Genomic DNA, 21,448 nt, shown 5'->3' with positions numbered 1-21,448 from the left:
ATCTGCCCTCATGAAACTTGTATTCTATTAGAGGAAAACAGCTAATAGAAAATATAGCTATGTGAAGCTAAAATATATACTATGTTAGATGATATTAAGGAGAAATATTAAGCAGGGAAAGGGGATAGGGTATGTGTCAAGGTCTGGGGGCAATTTCAGAGTGAATGGTCAAGGAAGGCCTTGCTGAAAAGATGAAATTCTTGTAAAGATGGAGCGTGAGAGAGAGAAAGCCATATGGGATATCTGGAATACCATTCTAGGCAAAGGAAATAGCAAGTACAAAAGCCTGAGGGAAGAGTAGGCCTAAAATGTTCTCAGGATCCAGGAATCCAAGCGTCTGATCCCAGACTAGATATTGGAGGATTCTTCTTTCAGGAAACAAAATGGAAAAAAAGACATATAGATACTAATATTTGGGGGCTTATATAATGAAACAAGAAGATCCTTGCTCACTCTCACACTAGTCCAACAAGCCCCCATGCATATATCCAGAGTTTCCAATTCGCTTTTAGAGCCTTATTCTCAAATGTGAACAAATATTCATGAATCATTAGTCATTTGATGAAAGTCTGCGACATGAAAGACATCAAATAAACAAAAGAAAGGGAATCAAAGAAATAAAAATCAATTTAGAAAAACCCAAAAACTTTAAAAATACATAGTTGATATCTTCTGAGAGAAAAATGATACATGCCATCCTTGACCTGAGAATAAAATGTTGCTAAAAACGAAATTCAAAGAATAAAAACAAATAATTGAATACTGACAATATAAAAGAAGAAATGTATAACTGGAGTAGAAAGGTGGGAAGATAAACATCTCAGAATTGGACAGAAATATCCCAAAATGTAGAACAAAAAAGGAAAAAGGTGGAAAATAGGCAAGAATCAATGTGAAAATTAAGGGATCACTCCACCCCAGAGCTCCAATATATGAGCTCCAATATAAAAGCCCATCAAGTGCCCAGCACAAAAAAATGGGAAAGGAAATTCACATAATTACAAAATCTCAGAACTCTGGGAATTAAAAGATCTAAAAATTTCTGGAGGTTGAGTAAGGTTATATGTAAAATGATCAGAAATCAGAGTGAATTGAAATTTAAAATTCTGAAAGTGATTTTTAAATTAAAATCAAGGCTTCAAAAATTCTCTTCCCATGCACACTTTCCAGGAAAGTATCTTCCCTTTCCAGGAACCAACTTAGTCAATTAAAATAAGTGAGTAAACAAAGAGGAAATGGGTTCTTGCTTAATCACCACTACAAACACTGGCCACATATTCAGAGCATCCAATAAGCTTTTCAGAACCTATCTCTCTAGTATGAACAAAGTTAAAGGACCACTAGACATTGGTGGGAACCAAGAAAGAGGAAAACTGATGAGAAAGAAGAATAAAATTCTCCAGTAGGATGATGAAAAGAAATCCCAAGTGATAGGTGTACGGTAGACTTCAAAAGCAACTAGTCTGGATTGAAAGATGGGAAGGAAAAACTGAGGAAGGGTTGTCTCATGAGGGAAAAGAGAAGCTGATAACTTGCTTAATGCATCTGACCATATTGAAGAGTTTAATAGAGGTAGAGAGTTAGGAAAAATATTAGTGACTGGAGTAAAGAGAATGCAGCAAAGAAAAAATGGGATAACTGTTTACTCTAGAAAAATATACAAGTAGAGACATAAAATCATTGTAACCTATTGGGATCAGCTCTAAACAATATTTACATAGTGACAATAATATAAAAAAATATAAATTATTTAACCAAAAATGGTGACACAACTCTATTAGGAGGAGTGAAGGGAAGTGTGTGTGTGTGTGTGTGTGTTAGGAGCAGTAAGGGTGGCATAACTAAGATAATTTCTCATTTTCCATAATAGGAAGTAAAGGAATAAGGCCTAACTTTGAAAAATAAACAGATAATGGCATATTTTGATATGTAAGATAAAAAACAGAAGAAACAGCTAAATTAGTTGAAGTAATTGGCTCTTGTGAGCCAGACTTCTGCTAGGGTGGAGGATGAAGGAAGGCAGAGGCTATTTTTTGCCATATATTCTGGGATGAAATCTTTCACCATACACATATATTATTTTCATAAAAATAAAATAGAATTTAAAGATGGAAAAAATAGTCGGGGGTATAGATAAGGATATCTGTATAATAATATTTATCAATATATCCTTTGAAATTCTATTTAAAAAAATCTAAATTTCCAATATAGGACATCATTAAATTATTTGAGTATTACAGAAGTTGGAAAAAATACAGCTAACTGTATTTGAATGTGTCAAGAATATTCGACATTGAAGGAAGTTGAAGACATCATATTAGTTGAAAGTGTAGGACAGAAAACTATAATTTAAATTTTATAAATATGTATAAAATTCAGAGGAAAATGTTGAGAAGGAAATAGATGAAGCTGTTAACCAATGGTAACTCTAAAGTGATAATTTTAACATTTTTCAGACTTCTCTGAATTTTCCAAATTTTCTACAAAAGAAATGAACTGCTTTTATAATCAAGGGGAAAGTGACATTTCAAGTAAATTGATTTATTTATTTGAAAGCAAATTTTACTACTCAAAACAAGGCCAAGTAGAAACAATATCTACTAACTCCAGAGGCATAGTTCAGCATTGTGTGTTACTAACAAAGGAGAGGTTATCTCGTTGACACTTCAGTCCTCAAAAGAGTGGGACACTGAACAAGAACATTTTAAAGAGAAGGTCAAAGGGTATTCAAGTGAGAAAACAAGTGAGGGGTGGGGGAGTAGTGGACAATGAGAGAACTGAGAACAGGAGAACTGCAAGCACAGAAGATGCATTTCACCAACTTCCCTATCTAAAGAGACCTTTAAATTTTTATTCTTATGCCCCATAAGTGAACTTTCAATATATCTCATTTCTTTTTTTTTACTTTAAATACATTTGTTATTTTGTTTAGTTTTTGATTTTTGATTTTTGTGGTTACATAGTAGGTGTATATACATATATATGTGGGGTACAGGAGATGTTTTGATATAGGCATGCAATGTTACATAATCACATCATGGAGAAAGACATATGCATCCCCTCAAACATTTATCCTTTGTGTTACAAACAATCCAATTACACTTTTTAAGTTATCTAAAAATGTACAATTAAGATATTATTGACTATAATCACCCAGTTGTGCTTCTTTTCTGGGTCACAAAGATTTGTAGCCTTAAAAAGTTTCAGGGTCTAAAAGTTTCAGGATACAAAATTAATCTACACAGATCAGTAGCCCTACTATGCACCAACAGTGGCCAAGCTAAGAATCAAATCAAGAACTCAATCCCTTTTACAATAGCTGCAAAAACCATTAAAATACTTAAGAATATACTTAATCAAAGAGGTGAAAGACCTCTACAAGGAAAACTACAAAATACTGCTGAAAGAAATCATAGACAACACAAACAAATAGAAACACATCCCATGCTCATTGATGGGTAGAATCAATATTGTGAAAATGACCATACTGCCAAAAGCAATCTAAAAATTCAATGCAATTCCCATGAAAATACCACCATCATTCTTCACAGAACTAGAAAAAACAATCATAAAATTCATATGGAACCCAAAAAGCCCACATAGTCAAAGCAAGACTAAGCAAAAAGAACAAAGCTTGAGGCATTACATTACCCGACTTCAAACTGTAGTATAAGGCCATAGTCACCAAAACAGCATGGTACTGGTATTAAAACAGTCATATAGAACAACAGAGAACCCAGAAATAAAGCCAGATGCTTACAGCCAACTGATTTTTGACAAAGTAAACAAAAACATAAAGTGGGGAAAGGACACCCTATTCAACAAATGGTGCTGGGATAATTGGCTAGCCACATGTAGAAGAATGAAACTGGATCCTCATCTCTCACCTTATACAAAAATCAACTCAAGATGGATCAAATACTTAAATCTAGATGTGAAACCATAAAAATTCTAGAATATAACATTGGAAAAGGTTTCTAGACATTGGCTTAGGTAAAGCATTCATGACCAAGAACCCAAAAGCAAATACAACAGAAACAAATATAAACAGACAAGACTTAATTAAACTAGAAAGCTTTTATGCAGCAAAAGAAATAATCAACAGAGTAAGCAGACAAGTCACAGAGTGGAAGAAAATCTTTGCAATCTATACATCCAACAATGGACTAATATACAGAATCTACAAGGAACTCAAACAAATTAGCAAGAAAAAAAATGAACAAACAATTCCATCAAAAAGTGAGCTAAGGACATGAATAGACAATTCTCAAAAGAAGGTATACAAATGGCCAAGAAACATGAAAAAATGATCAGCATTGCTAATTATCAGAGAAAACCAAATCAAAACCACAATGCAATACCACTTTATTCCTGCAAGAATTACCATAATTTAAAAATCAAAAAATAATAGATGTCGGTGTGGATGTGGTGAAAAGGGAACACTTTTACACTGTTGTTGGTAATGTAAACTAGTACAACTACTATGAAAAAGAGTATAGAGATTCTTTAAAGAACTAAAAGTAGAACTACCATTTGATCCAGCAATCCTACTCCTGGGTATCTTCCCAGAAGAAAAGAAGTCATTATACAAAAAAAGATACTTGCATATACATGTTTATAGCAGCACAATTCACAATTGCAAAAATATGGAACCAGCCCAAATGCCCATCAATCAATGAGTGGATAAAGAAAATATGATATATATATATATATACCATATATATACATACACACACACACACACACACACACACCATGGAACACTACTCAGCCATAAAAAGGAACAAAATAATGGCATTTGCAGCAACCTGGGTGGAATTGGAAAGCATTAGCCTAAGTGAAGTAACTCAGGAATAGAAAACCAAACATCATATGTTGTCACTCATAAGTGGGAACTAAGCTATGAGAATGCAAAGAGATAAGAATTATACAATGGACTTTGGGGACCAAGGGGAAAGGCTGGAGGGTGATGAGGGATAAAAGACTACACACTGGGTACAATGTACACTGCTCAGGTGATAGTGCACTAAAATATCAGAAATCACCACTAACGAACTTATTCATGTACACAAACACCATCTGTTCCCCCAAAAACCGATGGAAAAAAATAGTTTCAGGGCCTACTTTTAATATTTGCATCACCTTAGAAAGCAGAAGAATGTAGGCAGCCCCAACATAAGTAAAAGGGAAAGCATAACAGAGACTCAGATATGTTTTGGCTATGGAGAGTTGTAGCTTTTAAATCAAACAACATAGCAGTTTCCTGGTAGTGACTGAAATACCTAGAAATTCAGAAGATAGTAGGCAAAGAAAGAGGTCCCTGACATCCTTATTCAACTAGAGCCACTCTGCAGCTTATATTTTCGAGAGGTCTCCTAAGAATTCATTTGAATCAAGAATTCTGCAACTAAGAATTAGTTCTCTGAGTTTAGTCATATAGTATCAAACTACCTAGCAATTAGCTGTCAGTCTTCACATCCGATAGCCTGTGCTTATGTAACTCATATACTCCATTTTATAAATGTTAGCCTCTGATTCATACTGAGGGTGTCATTTCAAAAAACTAAACCAGCTGGACATATCTCACTGGAAGTATCAGGAAGGAAGGAAGTGTGAGTAATATGGTTGGTAACTGAACCCAGACCCTCTTCAAAATAAGTATTCATTCTATGATTAGTATATATTTTGCATCATTTGCCCAGTACTTTTAAAATACATACTTTTCCAGAGATAATATTTTTAAGTTAATCATGTCCTACAATCACCTACCCATACAGTGTACCGAGGCTCCAAATCACCACAGTCCTTTGCAAAAATATAAGAACAGTTTCCTGGGAAGTAATAGTAGATGCCATCAAATGTTTCAAAATGATACTGTCCCCAGGTTTTACAAATCCCATCTCTGCCGTTGCCCATGTTTGGGACTGAAAAGAAACAGGATAATATTTTGTAGACAAAATAAATTACACGTTTCTAGCAATGTTCAGTCAGTCATGGTAAATGATTCTAATTTTCATTCAAATTTCCTTCGTTGGTCTATATCACAGGAAGAAATAACTAACATAAAATTACCAGTTGCTCTCAAAACTATCAAACTCCCCTGAAGAAAAACAGGGTCTCCAAGTAGTTGTGAAGAAAAGATTTATGTTAGAAAGTTTCTTAACTTTTGTTTCCAAAGAAAGATTCTAGAAGAAAAAAAGGAGTATGGAAAATAATTCAGTAAAAGGTGATAGTAATAAAGCAAGTAAGATGGCTCAGAAAAGAGAGAAATGTCATCACTGAGTGTCCTAAAGATTAGCATATACAGCATCAGAGTGTTCCAGTCTTTCAAAAACATCTTTTTATGGTATCCACAGAGAAAAATAACTATTGACAAAAAAATCATATTTATGTGTCTGGGACCTGGATGTGGGGAGCATTAGTCATTCAAATTATGCTGGAATTTGGCTGGAGTGGTGGCTTGTACCTGTAATCCTAGCACTTTGGTAGGCCAAGGTGGGCGGGTTGCCTGAGCTCAAGAGTTCGAGACCAGCCTGGGTAACATGGTGAAACTCCGTCTCTACTAAAATACAAAAAATTAGCCAGCATGGTGGGGTGGCACGCATCTGTAATCCCAGCTACCCAGGAGGCTGAGACACAAGAATTGCTTGAACCCAGGAGGCGGAGGTTGCAGTGAGCCAAGATTGCGCCACTGTACTCCAGCCTGGGTGACAGTAAGACTCTGTCTCCAAAAAAAAAAAGGTATGCTGGAATTTAACAATTCGTGACCTCAAACTGGCCAAATTTCAAGCAATATTTATCTTAAATCATACAACTGTATCTCCTATTGTCATGCCTACCTTTTTTTCTTACCCTTGTAGATAATCTTCTATTCAATTTTTGTTTTCTAAATTCTTCTCTTTAGAATAATATGAAAACCAGTAACGTTCACTGAGCACTCAATACGTGTAAAACATTTTGATACACTCTGGGCGGGGGGGGCATAAAGGTAAGGGTGACTCTTTACATTTTGTATTTTTGTGATTCCCACCTGAATTTATTAGCCTTGGGCAACTGTGGCCTTTTCAGGAAAAAACACAGAATTATTCATTATTCAGGCAGTCTTCCCTGACAGTATGCCCCACCTCCGCTTCATTTTTTCATAGCATCTTGTACTTTACTTTACAGCACCTGTCACAAGTTTAATTATTGTGTATCTGTTGTGTATTTATCACCTTCTCTAGACTGCAGCCTCCAAGAGGACAGGAACATGTTTGTATTATTCACCGTTGCATCCCCAATGCCTAGCCTGGGATCTAGATGCCAGTAAATATCGATTAAACAAATGAATATTTATTGATTATTATTGACATAGAATCCTATCATAGACACTGTGGATAAAAGATTTAAAAAAAAAAAAAAAAAAAAAAAGCCCTTGCCCTCGAAGAAGTCTCAATACTATTTTTTTACATACAAAATGTCAGGTTAATTAAAGGTCCAAAAGAATGACTGGCTCCAAATAATAAATCTGTTTTATAAAGCAAAAGAGAGATGAATGAGAACCTGGTTTTAATAGGCTATTACTGGCCAGGCACAGTGACTCACGCCTATAATCCCAGCACTTTGGGAGGTCAAGATGGGAGGATCACCTGAGGTCAGGAGTTCAAGACCATCCTGGCCAACATGGTGAAACCCCATCTCCGCAAAAATACCAAAATTAGCCCGACATGATGGTGGGTACCTGTAGTCCTAGCTACTAGGGAGGCTGAGGTGGGGGAATCGCTTGAGGCCGGAGGCGGAGATTGCAGTGAGCCAAGATCGTGCCATTGTACTCCAGCCTCAGTGACAGAGTGAGACTCCGTCTCAAAAAAAAAAAAATAATAATAATAGGCCATTACTATAGAAAGTAGAAAAAAATACTTGAAGCAATAAGAGAGCTCAATGAGAAGAGAAAGTGGCCCTATCTACTTTTGTTTTACATTGTTTCTAAATTACATCAAATTACTGAGAATGAATTGTGGGCTCTCTAGTTAATATACAACTCCCAATAGGTGAACATTATTATAGCAAATTATGCCTTAATTTTCTCCTTGGTATCTCATAATTATCTCATAAGCATCCCTGAAACTTACTGATCTGGCATCGTGTCCCAAGAGCCTGAAATATTTGACAGTCACATGTTCCAGTCTTAGAACAGAAAGCTCCATTAAGGCATTCATAAGGACAAGAACCTGAGGGGCGAAAAAATAAATAAATAAAAAAAAATAAAAGTTATCTTCTGGCATCCATTTGTTCTTTTAAGCATAATATGTCAAGATATAGCTTGGACAAATTGTAATCACTATTAACTTAAACAGAACTCTCAGCCTCTTGCCTTGCTAAGCTAAAGAACTAAACCCAACAAGTCTCTATCTAGTTCATTTTATTATGTGTGCTGTGAAGCGAGAAAGGCAGGCTTTCACATCTCAGACTACCCTGAGAGCAAAGGTTAGCTCCTTTCAAGCAATTCAAAGGTCAAGTTCCCACGTAAAGAATCTCTGTCCCAGATGATGAGAACCAGAAATACACAAGCTGCAGATGATTCCGTTGACAGAGTTTGGCGCTGGCTGCACATCCCATCAGCTCCTCTTCCAGGAGCAAACACTGTATTAAAGAATAGGGTCTCTCACACCTGTAATCCCAGCACTCTGGGAAGCCAAGGCAGGCAGATCATTTGAGGTCAGGAGTTCGAGACCAGCCTGGTCAACATGGTGAAATCCCATCTCTACTAAAAACACAAAAATTAGCTGGGTGTGGTGGTGCATGCCTGTAGTCCCAGCTACATGGGAGGCTGAGGCGGGAGAATCACTCGAACCCGGGCAGTGGTGGTTGCAGTGAGCCGAGATCACGCCATTGCACTCCAGGCTGGGTAACAGAGCTAGACTCTGTCTCAACAACAACAAAAAAAGAATCGGGTCTATCATTAACTTGAGGGATCAGGCAAAGCATAAAACTCAAAGGGAGACTCCTGCTTTTGAAGAGAATGATTAAACATTTCATTTGAGGTTTGTATATTAATCCTCAGGCTCAATTACAAATGACACATTATTTGAAACCTATGCTGCCAGGCATGGTGGCAGACAACTGTAATCCCTGCTACTCAGGAGGCTGAGGCAGGAGAATCGTTTGAATCCAGGAGGCAGAAGTTGCAGTGAGCCGAGATCACTCCACTGCACTCCAGCCTGGGTGACAGAGCAAAACGGTCTCAAAAAAAAAAAAAGAAAAAAGAAAAAAAGAGAAATCTATACTTAAATTTTGATGAAGCAGAAGCCAAAGTCACTGCTGTCACCAAAAATATTCTTTCTTTCATGGAAAGAAAAATTATAAAATTGTCCCAACAAATTATGTTAAAAAGAGGAAGCAAGTAACTGTGAGCTCTAACCCTAATTTTACCATCATCTCCTGAGTGAGTTTTAAAAATGCAAATGAATCCGCGAAAAAATTTCCTCTAATAAGGAGAGGACAAGAGGCAACTGGCAAAACTCAAGCAGGAGGAATTTAACACATGAGGAGAACTACAGAACATCTTAATTCCCAGAAGATAGTTATATAATTGATCATTTGACCACAGTTCTGCCGAAGGCAAGAATTTGAAAACCTTTATGATTCCTCTCCACCTTAAGATCCATTGATCTAAAATGTCTCTTTACTTTTAAAAATGCACAAATCTCCAAGTATATCTTAAGCGAGGAAAAAATATGCTGTTTTAACTTAGTCCATAAATATGGGTAGAAAAAAAATGATGTTTTTCATAAACTTAAATGCAGTTTTTTCCACTAGGGGCACATCTATATTTGCAGTTTATCTTAGATCACAGTCTTGCATTTTTCTGATGAAGAGATGTTAAATATTTAGATAAACAAATGTATTGCCTTTAAAAATGTATTTACAGTCCTGCTTATTCTCCTGAAAACAAATATCAAATGAAAACTAGTGAGGATCATTGTTATTTTTAACACAACAGTGATAGTTTCTATTTCATAGTTACCACTCAAATTAAATTTCAAACTACCACCAGCATTCTGCTTAATGGAAATGGGGAATTGGTAACAAAAAATAGGGATCAAAGAGCAAGTAATTGATTCACAAAAAAATAGTTTCTGACATCCAGTGACATCTTCCCTGGTCATGCAGTTATCAGGTTTGTCTAAATGTTTGGCCCTGGTTATTCTCAGAAACAATTTAAATTTCTCTAAGAAGTGAACTTAAATTATTACTAAGTATGACTACCATCCTGGCTCACTTTCCTTCATGTGGTATATGGAAACAATAAATACTTGATTCAATATATCCCCCAAAGGGATTTTCTGAGAAAGCAAATATGAAAATCTAAGTATAAACACTGACCTTTTATTTTGCTCTCACCCCAATTAATAGCATCATGGAAAAAGTATCTCGCAGAAGTAGCTTCAAACTTTGAAAGAAAGAAATGAGAATGCAAGACAGTTAAATTATTTAATTCAAGCCAAACATGCAAATTGGCAAATCTAGAAAATAGCTACAAATACAGAAATGATAAAGTGCTGACTTTATATGTTCTGGGGTTATTGAGGCTTATCATCTCCATGAGGCAGAAAGGGTTCCTCTGAGGTTGTGGTTAGAAGACTTCATTCAAGTCTTGGTTTTGCCTCTTACATGACTTTGACAAGTCATTTACTTTCTCGGCTCTCTGTTCTGTTCTCACTTCCCATCCTCCCTCCCCTTCCCATTATCCACTCTTCCCCTAGCCCTCGATCCCTCCACCCACCTCATAACCTCATGAAAGGAGCCTGGTTGGAGTCTAACCTTTGGAATAATTGACTGCTTTGCCTGCAGAAATAGCTATTCTCTGACACTTCCAGGTGCAGATAGGTTTAGAAAAAAAAAAAAAATGCATGGGACTGACAGACCAACAGACAGTGACGTCCTGCCTGCCTGCACACCAATCGGTAAAGAAAACATCCACAGAAGCATCTGCTGTTTCGGTGCCAGCGTGTCACCTTCAGGCCCCAAAGAGCTGACTGACACTTTAAAGTTCATAGAACATTTAAATATATCTTTTTATAGAGCCCAAGGTAGTTCAGAGTAGTAGTAAACAGCATGAATTTTGAATCAAACGGAGCTGGATTAGAATCCTGACTCTGTAATTACTTACCCTTAGGCAAGTTTCCTAACCTCTTAGTGCCTCTGTTTACTCACCGTAAAAGGGGAACAATAATGGCACTTCCCTCGTGTATAGTTAGGATAATGAATTAAAGCCATATACGTGAAGCTTACATACATAGTGTCTCACACAGAAAATTAGCAATAAAGAGATTTATGTCAGTCAATCTAAGCAATCCAGATGAAATTTTAAGGTTTTTAAAAGATCTATATGGCTAAGTAGCAAATAGTTGTGGCTTACTAAAACTAATCAATTGTGGATTATTATTCCAACTCCACACCAATTGAGTGTATGGGCTAGGGCAATATTCTTTCCAATAGCACTTATATTTCACCAGAATAAACACACCCAAAACTTGCCAAATAATTGTCAAATTAAGTAGCAGATGTTATTAGAAAAACCGAAGAAGGGGGAAAGATAAGAAGGATGGGAAAATGAGCCATGTGACTTCAGGAACAAAGTTGTTTCTCAACAGATTCTAGTCTCCCTTACGTGAAGTTTTATTTTGACATTTTCCATCTCAGTACTTTTTTCTTCAACAGGAAAATCTACCCGTGCTATATAATTTTTTTTTTTTAAGAGATGGGGTCTTGCTGTGTTTCCTGGGCTGGGCTTAACTCCTGGACTCAAGCGATCCTCCTGCCTCGGCCTCCTGAGTAGCTGGGACTGCAGGCGCGTGCCATCATGTCGGCCCATGCTATATAAAAGACACACTCTCTCACTATTTGAAGATTTCTTTCTAAACTCTTTGCCCCACACAATGGTTTCAAGTTCATTGTCTCCTGTTCTCAATACTCCCAGGTCTTATCCTCACTGTTCAATCTCCCCTTTTTGTCCTTGCCTCTGCCTTCAAACCAAATTAGATGAAACAACAGTCTATGACCTCAATTCCCTCAAGACGGCAAGTCTTATTCTCTCTTCAGCCACATTGCTTCTGGCTGCCTAAATCTAACACAGCACTGGATATTACCGGACACCAAAACCTTCTTCCTTTGGCTCCAAAATGATTTATGTCTATCCCTTTAATGGAAGCCAATCATCTCTGATACTCACTAAAAGTGTATAATGACTTCTACTCTACCTCATAGGGCCTATCGCCTTGAACAAATTATTCAACCCACTCAGCGTCAGTTTCCCAGTCTATAAAATAAAAGTACCTGCCTCACAGAATTGTGAGGATTCAGTGAAATGATGTGAGTAACGCACCAAGAATAGTGCCAGGCACATAATAAGAGTTGTAAACATGCAGGCCGGGCGTGGTGGCTCACACCTATAATCCCAGCACTTTGGAAGGCTGTGGTGTGTGGATCTCCTGAGGTCAGGAGTTCAAGACTAGCCTGACCAACATTGTGAAATCCCATCTCTACTAAAAATACAGAAAATTAGCCACGGTTGGTGGTATGTGCCTATAATCCCAGTACTCAGGAGGCTAAGGCAGGAGAATAGCTTGAACCCAGGAGGCGGAGGTTGCAGTGAGCGGAGATCAGGCCATTGCATCCAGCCTGGGCAAGAAGAGCAAAACTCTGTCTCAAAAAAAAAAAGAGTTGTAAACATGCTACCTGTTTTTATTATTAGGCAAAAACTGAAAACATTGGATAACACTAAAGCAAGATAAAAATACATAATTTGTTTTTTCCTCCACATCCTTTAACCTAACTCAATCCACATCTCCTTTATGGAAATTAGAATGACTCCCTAGCACACCACCTCTCTGGCTACAACAACATCCTATTTATCCAGCATCCCATAGCATCATAATACATTTCACCAAGGCTAAGGTGTGACATGCAGATTTTATTTATTTATTTATTGACATATTTGAACTCAGAATGTCATCTTACATTTATAATTGGAGCATATTTATTTTTTATGTCATGTAAATAATGGTAAATGATTGAAGTTGTCTTGGATTCAATGAACCAGTTGCACAGAAATGACTTCTTCATAAGCCTACCTCCATAACAGGTGGAGTTTCTAGATAACAGGCACTGCTATTCTTGTTTATATCTCTAGCACTGTCCTTGGTATGTCATCAACAAATACCAACTGAACTGAAAAAAGAGACATGGTTCAAATGGGAATCTGTCTCCCAAGGGTGTTTAGAGCCACAACTGCAGCAGACTTTGTTGATGCCTCTCCCCACATCCTCTCAGCCCACCTCTGAATTCACCTTGGAATTCATCTGGATTTCTGTGCACATTGAAAGCCTCCAACTTCAGCACCAGCTTCTTTCTGTCTTTGCCTGAGGGCAGAGTCCAAGCAGAAAAGACTACAGAGAGTGACTTCCTGGAGATTTTAGGCTCTCCAGAGGCTTCCCTCAACCTAGAAATTATTCTAGGACACATTCTACATGGTTCTTCAGAAAGTCTCCAATAAGACTGAGCTCCAGCTGCCTACAGCAGAAAGCCCCTCATTAATGCACCCCATATTTTATTTTCTCCCTTCTTCACATCATTTTCCTTTCTCCTTTATTTGTACACTTTCCAAATAAATGAGCTGCACCTAAGTCTATGTCTTAGGGCCTGCTTTCAGGAAAGGAACTTTTGGAATGTAATGCAAATGCAAAAAAGTCCCAGGCAGTAGGTGCATGTATTCACATGACTGATAAGAGGACAGCCCATCCTTCCTCTTTCCTGATTACATCTCCACAGGATGGAGAGAGGCCCAGGGAAATACAGTCTTGAGATGGGAAACCACTGCAGCACACAAATACACTATTTACAGAAGTCTGCGTCTGCCCTTTCTTGCTCACCTCATTGCCAACATATTTCTGCGTCCTTATTTGTGCACTTATCTACCCATTGGTGCTCTGTCTTCCTAGAGCAGAAGAGTGAATCTATGGATAAGAATGGCCTTGTAACACATGAAATTCCAATTCTAAACAGCGCAGTGCAAGATTATGACCTCATTGCCCGCTCTTCTTTTAAAAATTGTTCAGAAAATAAATGATTTTGACACATGTTTTCTAGCCTTAGGAAGTAGAAGTACAAGTCTCCTGCTCTTCATTCTCACTAAAAGGGAGTAAAGTATACAAATTCTGAAAACATCAAAATGGACAACAGTATAACCCCAATTTGACACTTAAGTATATCAGTACACAAAACATTCTTTTTAAGAAAAATAAAATGTATTTCCATTCCATAGACAATCCTTTGCCTATTCTGGTGTCAGAGGTGCTCCAAACAGAGTGGTTCCACCTTGAATAGGGGCTGGGTAAAATGAATCTGAGATCTGCTGGGCTGCATTCCCAAGAGGTTAGGCATTCTTCGTCACAGGATGAGATAAGAGGTCAGCAGGACTGGCGTCACAAGATACAGGTCATAAAGACCCTGCAGTAAAGAAACTGGCCCAATCCTGCCAAAACCAAGATGGCAATGAAAGTAATCTCTGGTTGTCCTCGCTGCTCATTATACTCTAGTTATAATGCATTAACATGCTAAAAGACACTCCCACCAATGCCGTGACAGTTTACAAATACCCTGGCAACATCCAGAAGTTACTCTATATAGTCTAAAAGGAAGAGGAACTCTTATTTCTGGAAAATTCCTGTCCCTTTCCTGGAAAAGTCATGAATAATTCACCTCTTGTTTAGCATATGATCAGAAATAACTACAAGTATACTCAGTCAAGCAGCTTATGCTGCTGCTCTGCCTATGGAGTAGTCATTCTTTCATTCCTTTACCTTCTTAATAAACTTGCTTTCACTTTACTCTGTGGACTTGCCCCAAATTCTTTCTTGCATGAGAACCAAGAACCCTCTCTTGGGATCTGGGTCAGGACCCCTTTCCAGTAACAATGGAACAAAAAAAAGGTCTCTACTCTTGATAAGAATAAATCAGTTCTGTCTTCTAACCAGACACAACAGCATATCAGATCTGTCTTCTATTTAACTACTAATTATCTTCAATTAACACTATAAAATACACAAATTCAACATCTATCACAAAATGCTAATAAAAACTATTTGCAATTCAACATTTAACAAAGGCTTCCCTGAATATTTAAGCTGTCTGCTACATAAATACTCAAATCATATTCCTTTTCAAAGAAATTCCTTTACTAAGTTAGGATTTTGTATTTTACCATCCATCTTTTATAGAGAAATATTTTTAAACCCATCCATTTGAGCATTCCAACCAGTTTGAAGAAATTGCAATTATCCAATATCCTTCATATAAAGGCACCCGGGCAAGAAGGTCTCCTCAAACGCAGTGCTACGCTGCCCCTCCAAAAAAAACGTTACCTATTCAGAGACACCCACAATTTAGATTTATCAGACATTATAAAAACTTTCTGTCAGGACATCAGGACATATCTGATGCCCTTTTGCAGTATTTAACTCATATTATTTACACCTTTTTCGGCCCCTTTTTCCGTGTATATTATTGTTGTCATTGTCCTAACTGATATTGTGCTTAATTTTTAAACTACTTCTAATTTTCTGGCAAGTGCATGGGATTAAATGCCTCAAGCCTATTAGTAGGTAACTGAGCTGAAGAGCAAAAAAAAGTGTATTTTATTCCAAACAAGTCGATGTGACCTGAGCGTGAATTCGATGGTTGTAGAAAAGCAACAGAGGTTACTTTGCTTCTTCCTCCTCCTTCCTGTCTTGTTCTTAGCATTTTATTCCCCTCCACAAAGGTCTCATTGTTGAAGTGACAGCAGAGTCCAAAACAGAATGGATTATTTCTCTGCCTCTCTCTCCACCTGAAGCATAACCTACCTGTGCTGCTAAAAGAGCTCTTTTCTGTCGATTTTCATTAAACCCGTTTCTGGAAGAAAACAAAAAGAACTTGTATAGTCAAAGGCCCCTAGGCAACCTGAACAAGCCTTTCCCAAGAGAGAGCTGGTGTTTTCCTCCTGATTTCCATCACTTTATCAAAGCGGTCTTTCTTGGTTTAACATTTAAAAAGTCCTCCCTCCCCTTTCTGGAGGGGTTAGATTTGGGTGGTGGTGCTGTCTCATTTTACAAAATTCAGGAGTGCCCCCAAATTTCTCCAGTCTTTGATGTAAACTGAATATTAGGAAGGAACTTTGAGATGGAAAAATAAACAAAATAGTGTAACATTGTAGCACCAACCCTTGCAATATTTTCTCCACATGACTTTGCAAATCTAGTGAGCTCAGTATTTGTACCTTCCCTTTGTTCAAACAGTACTTAATTCTCTCCTGTGCTATGTCATAAAGGGCAAGTTAACATTAATGTAAGTAAAAACATCAAATTGCAATTTGTCAAAATCAAATGGCTAATAATTCACTAAGACATATATTTGCTTTATAATGTTTTCTGTTTTTGTGTTATATTTATCAATAAACATTTTATTTTTAAAAAATCAAATGGTGAATAGAATTCTGCTTTTCATTAAGCAGATCAGTTTAGTCCAAAAAATGATTTTCATTATTTACTGCTAAAACATTTTTTTATTTTTATCATTAAAAACTGTGTTACTCTGCTAAAAATGAACATAATACATTTGTTATCAATAATGTATATTCATAATAATGTAAAGGATAATATTATGGAATATAACTTTTTTTACAAACCTTTGAAATGAAAGTAATATCTTTTTATCTTTTTAGTACTGACAGTCACTAAAGACTCCTCTTATAATTAAAATGAAAAGAAATACTTTGTAATTAAAAGGAAAGGAAATATTTTCATAAATAAGGATATGAATGTTAGATCATTTTTAATCTGTAGAAATGTTTTTTAAAGTATATTTCATGATTTTTTGTAAAACATTTCACTTATTTTTCTCAAAAGCAGATATAGTTGCCTGCTGAGGTTTGCTCATTCCCATTAACTTTATGTTTTAGAGGACACAAAGAACAAGAAATACTCACTTTGATGTTCCCATCAATATAGATGACGCACAAATATATTCTGCCAGAGACAAATATATAAGAATAAAAAAAATTATCCAAATATATTGGCTACATGTTCTAGTTGTTTAAAAGAACATTTTAACCTAAATTCTAAAATTCTGGTTGAAGTTTGCTGTTATTTTTGCATTTTTTAGAAGGATTTGACCAGCAAATTTCTTGTGAGACACTAAATGACTGATAAGCTAAAAAGAAAGGGCAGTGTACATGGATTTACACAGAGACACCATGCAATTGAACAGGCACTAGCCTTGGAATCAGAGATCCAAGTTTTAGTTCTAGTCCTACCACTTAACTATATGCCAAGCTTAAACAAAATACCAAGCACACCATAAAATGATGGTGTTGGACCAGTTATCTGCAAAGTCTCCTCAGCTCTCAAGATTCTGTGACATCGTTCTCCTCGGGGTTTCAGTCACAACTGGAATTGGAAAATAGCACCTTTGACCTCTGTAGTCTTTTATACTTAAGCAATTTCTCCAATTTCCCCTACAAGCTCCAAAGCATACAGACCTTTACAGGGATTAACAATCAACAACTGAACATAAATAAATTCTTTCCCCATTTTTTTAGGTGTGATAAAGTGCTTATCTATTAAAAATATATAATATATATTTCATGAATTTAAAATACTCCAAGAAAAAATGTGTAACAGGGTAAAACTAGTTCCACAACATGCTGATAGTTATGGAACCAGGTGAAGGCATGTGAAGGTGTGTTATGTCATTTTAATTTTGTGTATGTTTATAAGCTTTCCATAATAAAAAGAAATCAAATAGCAAGAAAATTTATTAATAAAATTACCATAAAAATAATTAAAATCAATTTTTACCCCCAGATGTTAGTTATTTTTAAACATTTTTTTACTATTCTTTGGGCTGATGGCATGAAGAAAGTTTAAGTACTCAATTGTTCTTAGTTTATTATAAAACTTCAAATGTTTAAATTGCAAATAGACAATTATTTTAAACCATCTTTTAGAAGAAAAAAGTTGGAATCAGAGCTTCTTCTAATACAATTGCATATCGTGATAAAAGCATGATTTTAACCAGTCATTTAAAAAAGATTCAAGAAATGAAAACTAAAAGGTTCTAGTACAATTGCATATCATAATAAAAGCATGATTTTTAACTAGCCATTTCGCAAAGACTCAAAAAATGAAAACCAAAAGATCCAAATTATCTACATTATTAAGAATTTTTTAAAAGGTGATCTGAGTATCATTTAGTACAATTCCTTCTAATGACTTCAAAGTGCTTTATAAGGGAAAACTATTTGTATAAATTGTAAGAGAAACAAAAATACAATAAATTAACATAAAAATTTAATTGAGTTCTTACCTTGTAATGAAAACAGCAGTACATGAAGCAAGAATATACTCCAAGGTATCATTAAATTGAGTTTTCTTACAATGTTCATTTCAGTGTAGCCTTTCTCCCTGAAATGTAACCAAATTGATGGTCTTTATTATGATGGCATCTTAGAAGTATGCATATTTGTAGGGTACTCAAATTCTAATAAATATAGCTATGTAATAAAGTAATTCAAAAAGGAATTCCAGGCTTTTCAACTACATACAGCATCTGAAGCTTTAGAACTTGCAGGCAATCCTTTGGCTGAGTCTCTCATTAGTGATGCATGGCAGCTTCTTACCTGAGCCCGTATTAGTTACACCCACACCTGCACATCATAGGCCTTTTTAGCCTATATCAACCTTTTTACCTTCTCAAGACAGCAGCATTAAAATAAAAAGAAATATCTCTTGATATCTCCTGAAGCCACAAGAGATAACCATTATTCCTAATAGTTGATCTAATCTTTGCATTTTAGAATTTTATTCATAAAATAATTACTGTCCTTTGAAAAAGGGTGAAATAAAACCCTGTCAATCTTTCCTAGAATGTCTACATGTTCTTGAAGAATTAAAAGTTTTCTTTAGGAATTAAAAAGTGCACTAAAACTATGTGCATCTATTTTCAAGTCCCATTACAGTATAGTTTAACTTGACATGTTCATGGGCCCACAGATATTTCTGTTAAACATTCTGCAACAAAAGTAGCAATTTTTAAAAAAAGATAATATTCTATACTTCACTTTAAAAAGAAAATAAAGTAACTCACCCAGCCCTGAAAACCTTCCCTTCACACCCTGTTTTTCCATCCTCTGTGACAAATACCCAATTAAACAACAGACTTATTATTTCAGCAGTAGGGGCACTCCTCTTTAACAGGGATTGACTGCTTACATTGGCATGAGAAAAGAGCTCTAATATGTCATAATGAATTTTATAGATCTGAGCCCCATACATTAGTGAAAACCATGCTTATATAGTGGGTGCACATTTCTACAGCAGATCCCATGAGTTAACTGCACTATTATCAAAGTCATTTAACAGACCAGTGTGCAGTAGTAAGGAATGTCTAACCACACAGAAGTACTTTATGAAACAAAAAGGCACAGCAGTTGTTAATATCCTGTTGTACCCAGACAACTCTCCTGCAATGACTTCTGAGTCTTTTCTATTAAGTATTCTTGACATCCCAACTAATGTTACATGGTCCAACATTCATTATATAAACAGTTTCCTGTTTGTGTTCCAAATCCAATAATCATTTACTCTTGCTCTAGATGACCATAATTCCTTTCCATTGCCAAAATAATAGCTAATTCCATGAGCCAACAGATGTTTGTCTATAAAGGAAAAAGCTTAAGCACGAAAATACAAACAAATTTCACTAAAATTATAAAGTAGTTATGTCACTGTCCCCCCTCCAGCACACACACGTACACACACATTCACACTCATTTTGAATTTTTAATGAATAGGTTTAATTAATTGAAGTGTAGTATGTGTTTAATATTATTTATTGAAAGGTTACTAGTCTCTTACTCTTGAACTAATTAGACAATAATATAAATCTAACATAATTAACTTATGTATAATTACATTCCAAATATTAGTTCAAAAATATATATTTACTCAACCACAAGCAAAACTATAAAATATTTTAGATTCTTAAGAATATGTGACTACAAAGTAAATTAAAAGGCTAAGGTTGAAATCTGTTTAGAAGACAATACTTTTCCCCAACAAAATATTTTTAATTAAGGGAATTAGTTTATGCAGAATGTTTATTGACTCTTTCTGGAAAGAGTTGAAATGTACATAACCAATATGCATTACTAAGTCCCGCCCTTATTTTACAATAGTTTCTCTTGCCTTCACAGTTTCCCATATAACTTAACCTACAATATGAAAAATCTATAAATCATACTTCAGGATTATTTTTCCTAATCTAGTAACTGTTTGACTTTTTGCTTGACTTAAAAATTTCCAAAAGTCAGGGCTGGGCGTGGTAGCTCAGGCCTGTAATCCCAGCACTTTGGGAGGCCGAGGCAGGGGGATCACCCGAGGTTGGGAGTTTGAGACCAGCCTGACCAACATGGAGAAACCCCGTCTCTACTAAAAATACAAAACAAAATAGCTGGGAGTGGTGGCGCATACCTGTAATCCCAGCTATTTAGGAGGCTGAGGCAGGAGAATCACTTGAACCTGGGAGGTGGAGCTTGCGGTGAGCAGAGATGGCGCCATTGCACTCTAGCCTGGGCAACAAGAGTAAAACTCCATATCAAACAAAAAAAAAATTCCAAAAATAACAGCTATATGGAAAAATCTTAAGCATAAACCAAAGTTAAATTTTACAGTTCAATAAAATAAACATTTTATAATAGTTATTTCTAACACTACTAGAACTTGGTAAAAAAAAGTTAGTAAGCAGCAATGTAAAGTCATGTGAAAATTACGTGTTTCTGATACAAACTTTGGTATTTTTATATACTTAATTAAAATGTAGTAACTCTGAACTTTTCATCTCGAGTTTCATATAGTATCTTTAAAGTTTTTATTCAAAAGCATCACAGTCATTTTCACTGAATAAAGTTGAAAAGTTCAAGCCTGTATTACTTGACATTTTTATGACTATTTTTCTGCTTTGAACTCTATGTATTTAAAAACTGTTAAGTGGTTTTGTCTGGTAGAATTTGACCAGGCACAGTGGCTCACGCCTGTAGTCCCAGCACTTTGGGAGGGAGCACTTCAGCTCAGAAGTTTAAGATTAGCCTGGACAACATGATGAAACTCTGCCTCTATAAAAAAAAAAAAAAAAAAAAAACAATTAGCTGGGCATGATAGCATGCTCCTGTAGTCCCAGCTACTATGGAGGCTGAGGTGGAAGGATCGTTTGAGCCCAGGAGGTCAAGGTTGCAGTGAACTGAGGTCACACCACTGCACTCCAGCCTGGCAACAGAGCAAGACCCTGTCTCAAAAAATGAAGAAAAAAATAGTAGAATTTGTAAGAGGAAGCCTCAGGGTTGTTACTATTTTATAGATAGAGCAAGCTTTGG

General features: G+C 36.0%; 1 protein-coding gene across 1 annotated transcript in view; it reads right to left on the bottom strand.

Annotated features, from left to right (window-relative positions):
* The window catches only part of OTOGL (otogelin like), a 175,256-nt gene extending 156,820 nt beyond the window's left edge, over window positions 1-18,436 (bottom strand). The window contains 6 exon segments of the mRNA NM_001373976.1: window positions 5,770-5,924; window positions 8,112-8,210; window positions 10,366-10,432; window positions 15,885-15,933; window positions 17,006-17,045; window positions 18,385-18,436. Coding sequence (NP_001360905.1) covers window positions 5,770-5,924; window positions 8,112-8,210; window positions 10,366-10,432; window positions 15,885-15,933; window positions 17,006-17,045; window positions 18,385-18,436 — 462 coding nt within the window.
* Window positions 18,437-21,448: the final 3,012 nt, after the last annotated feature.

This window comes from Pongo abelii, chromosome 10 (assembly GCF_028885655.2).
Source record: "Pongo abelii isolate AG06213 chromosome 10, NHGRI_mPonAbe1-v2.0_pri, whole genome shotgun sequence".
In the NCBI taxonomy this organism is placed as follows: domain Eukaryota; kingdom Metazoa; phylum Chordata; class Mammalia; order Primates; family Hominidae; genus Pongo; species Pongo abelii.
This window is presented reverse-complemented; position numbering and strand designations above follow the sequence as displayed.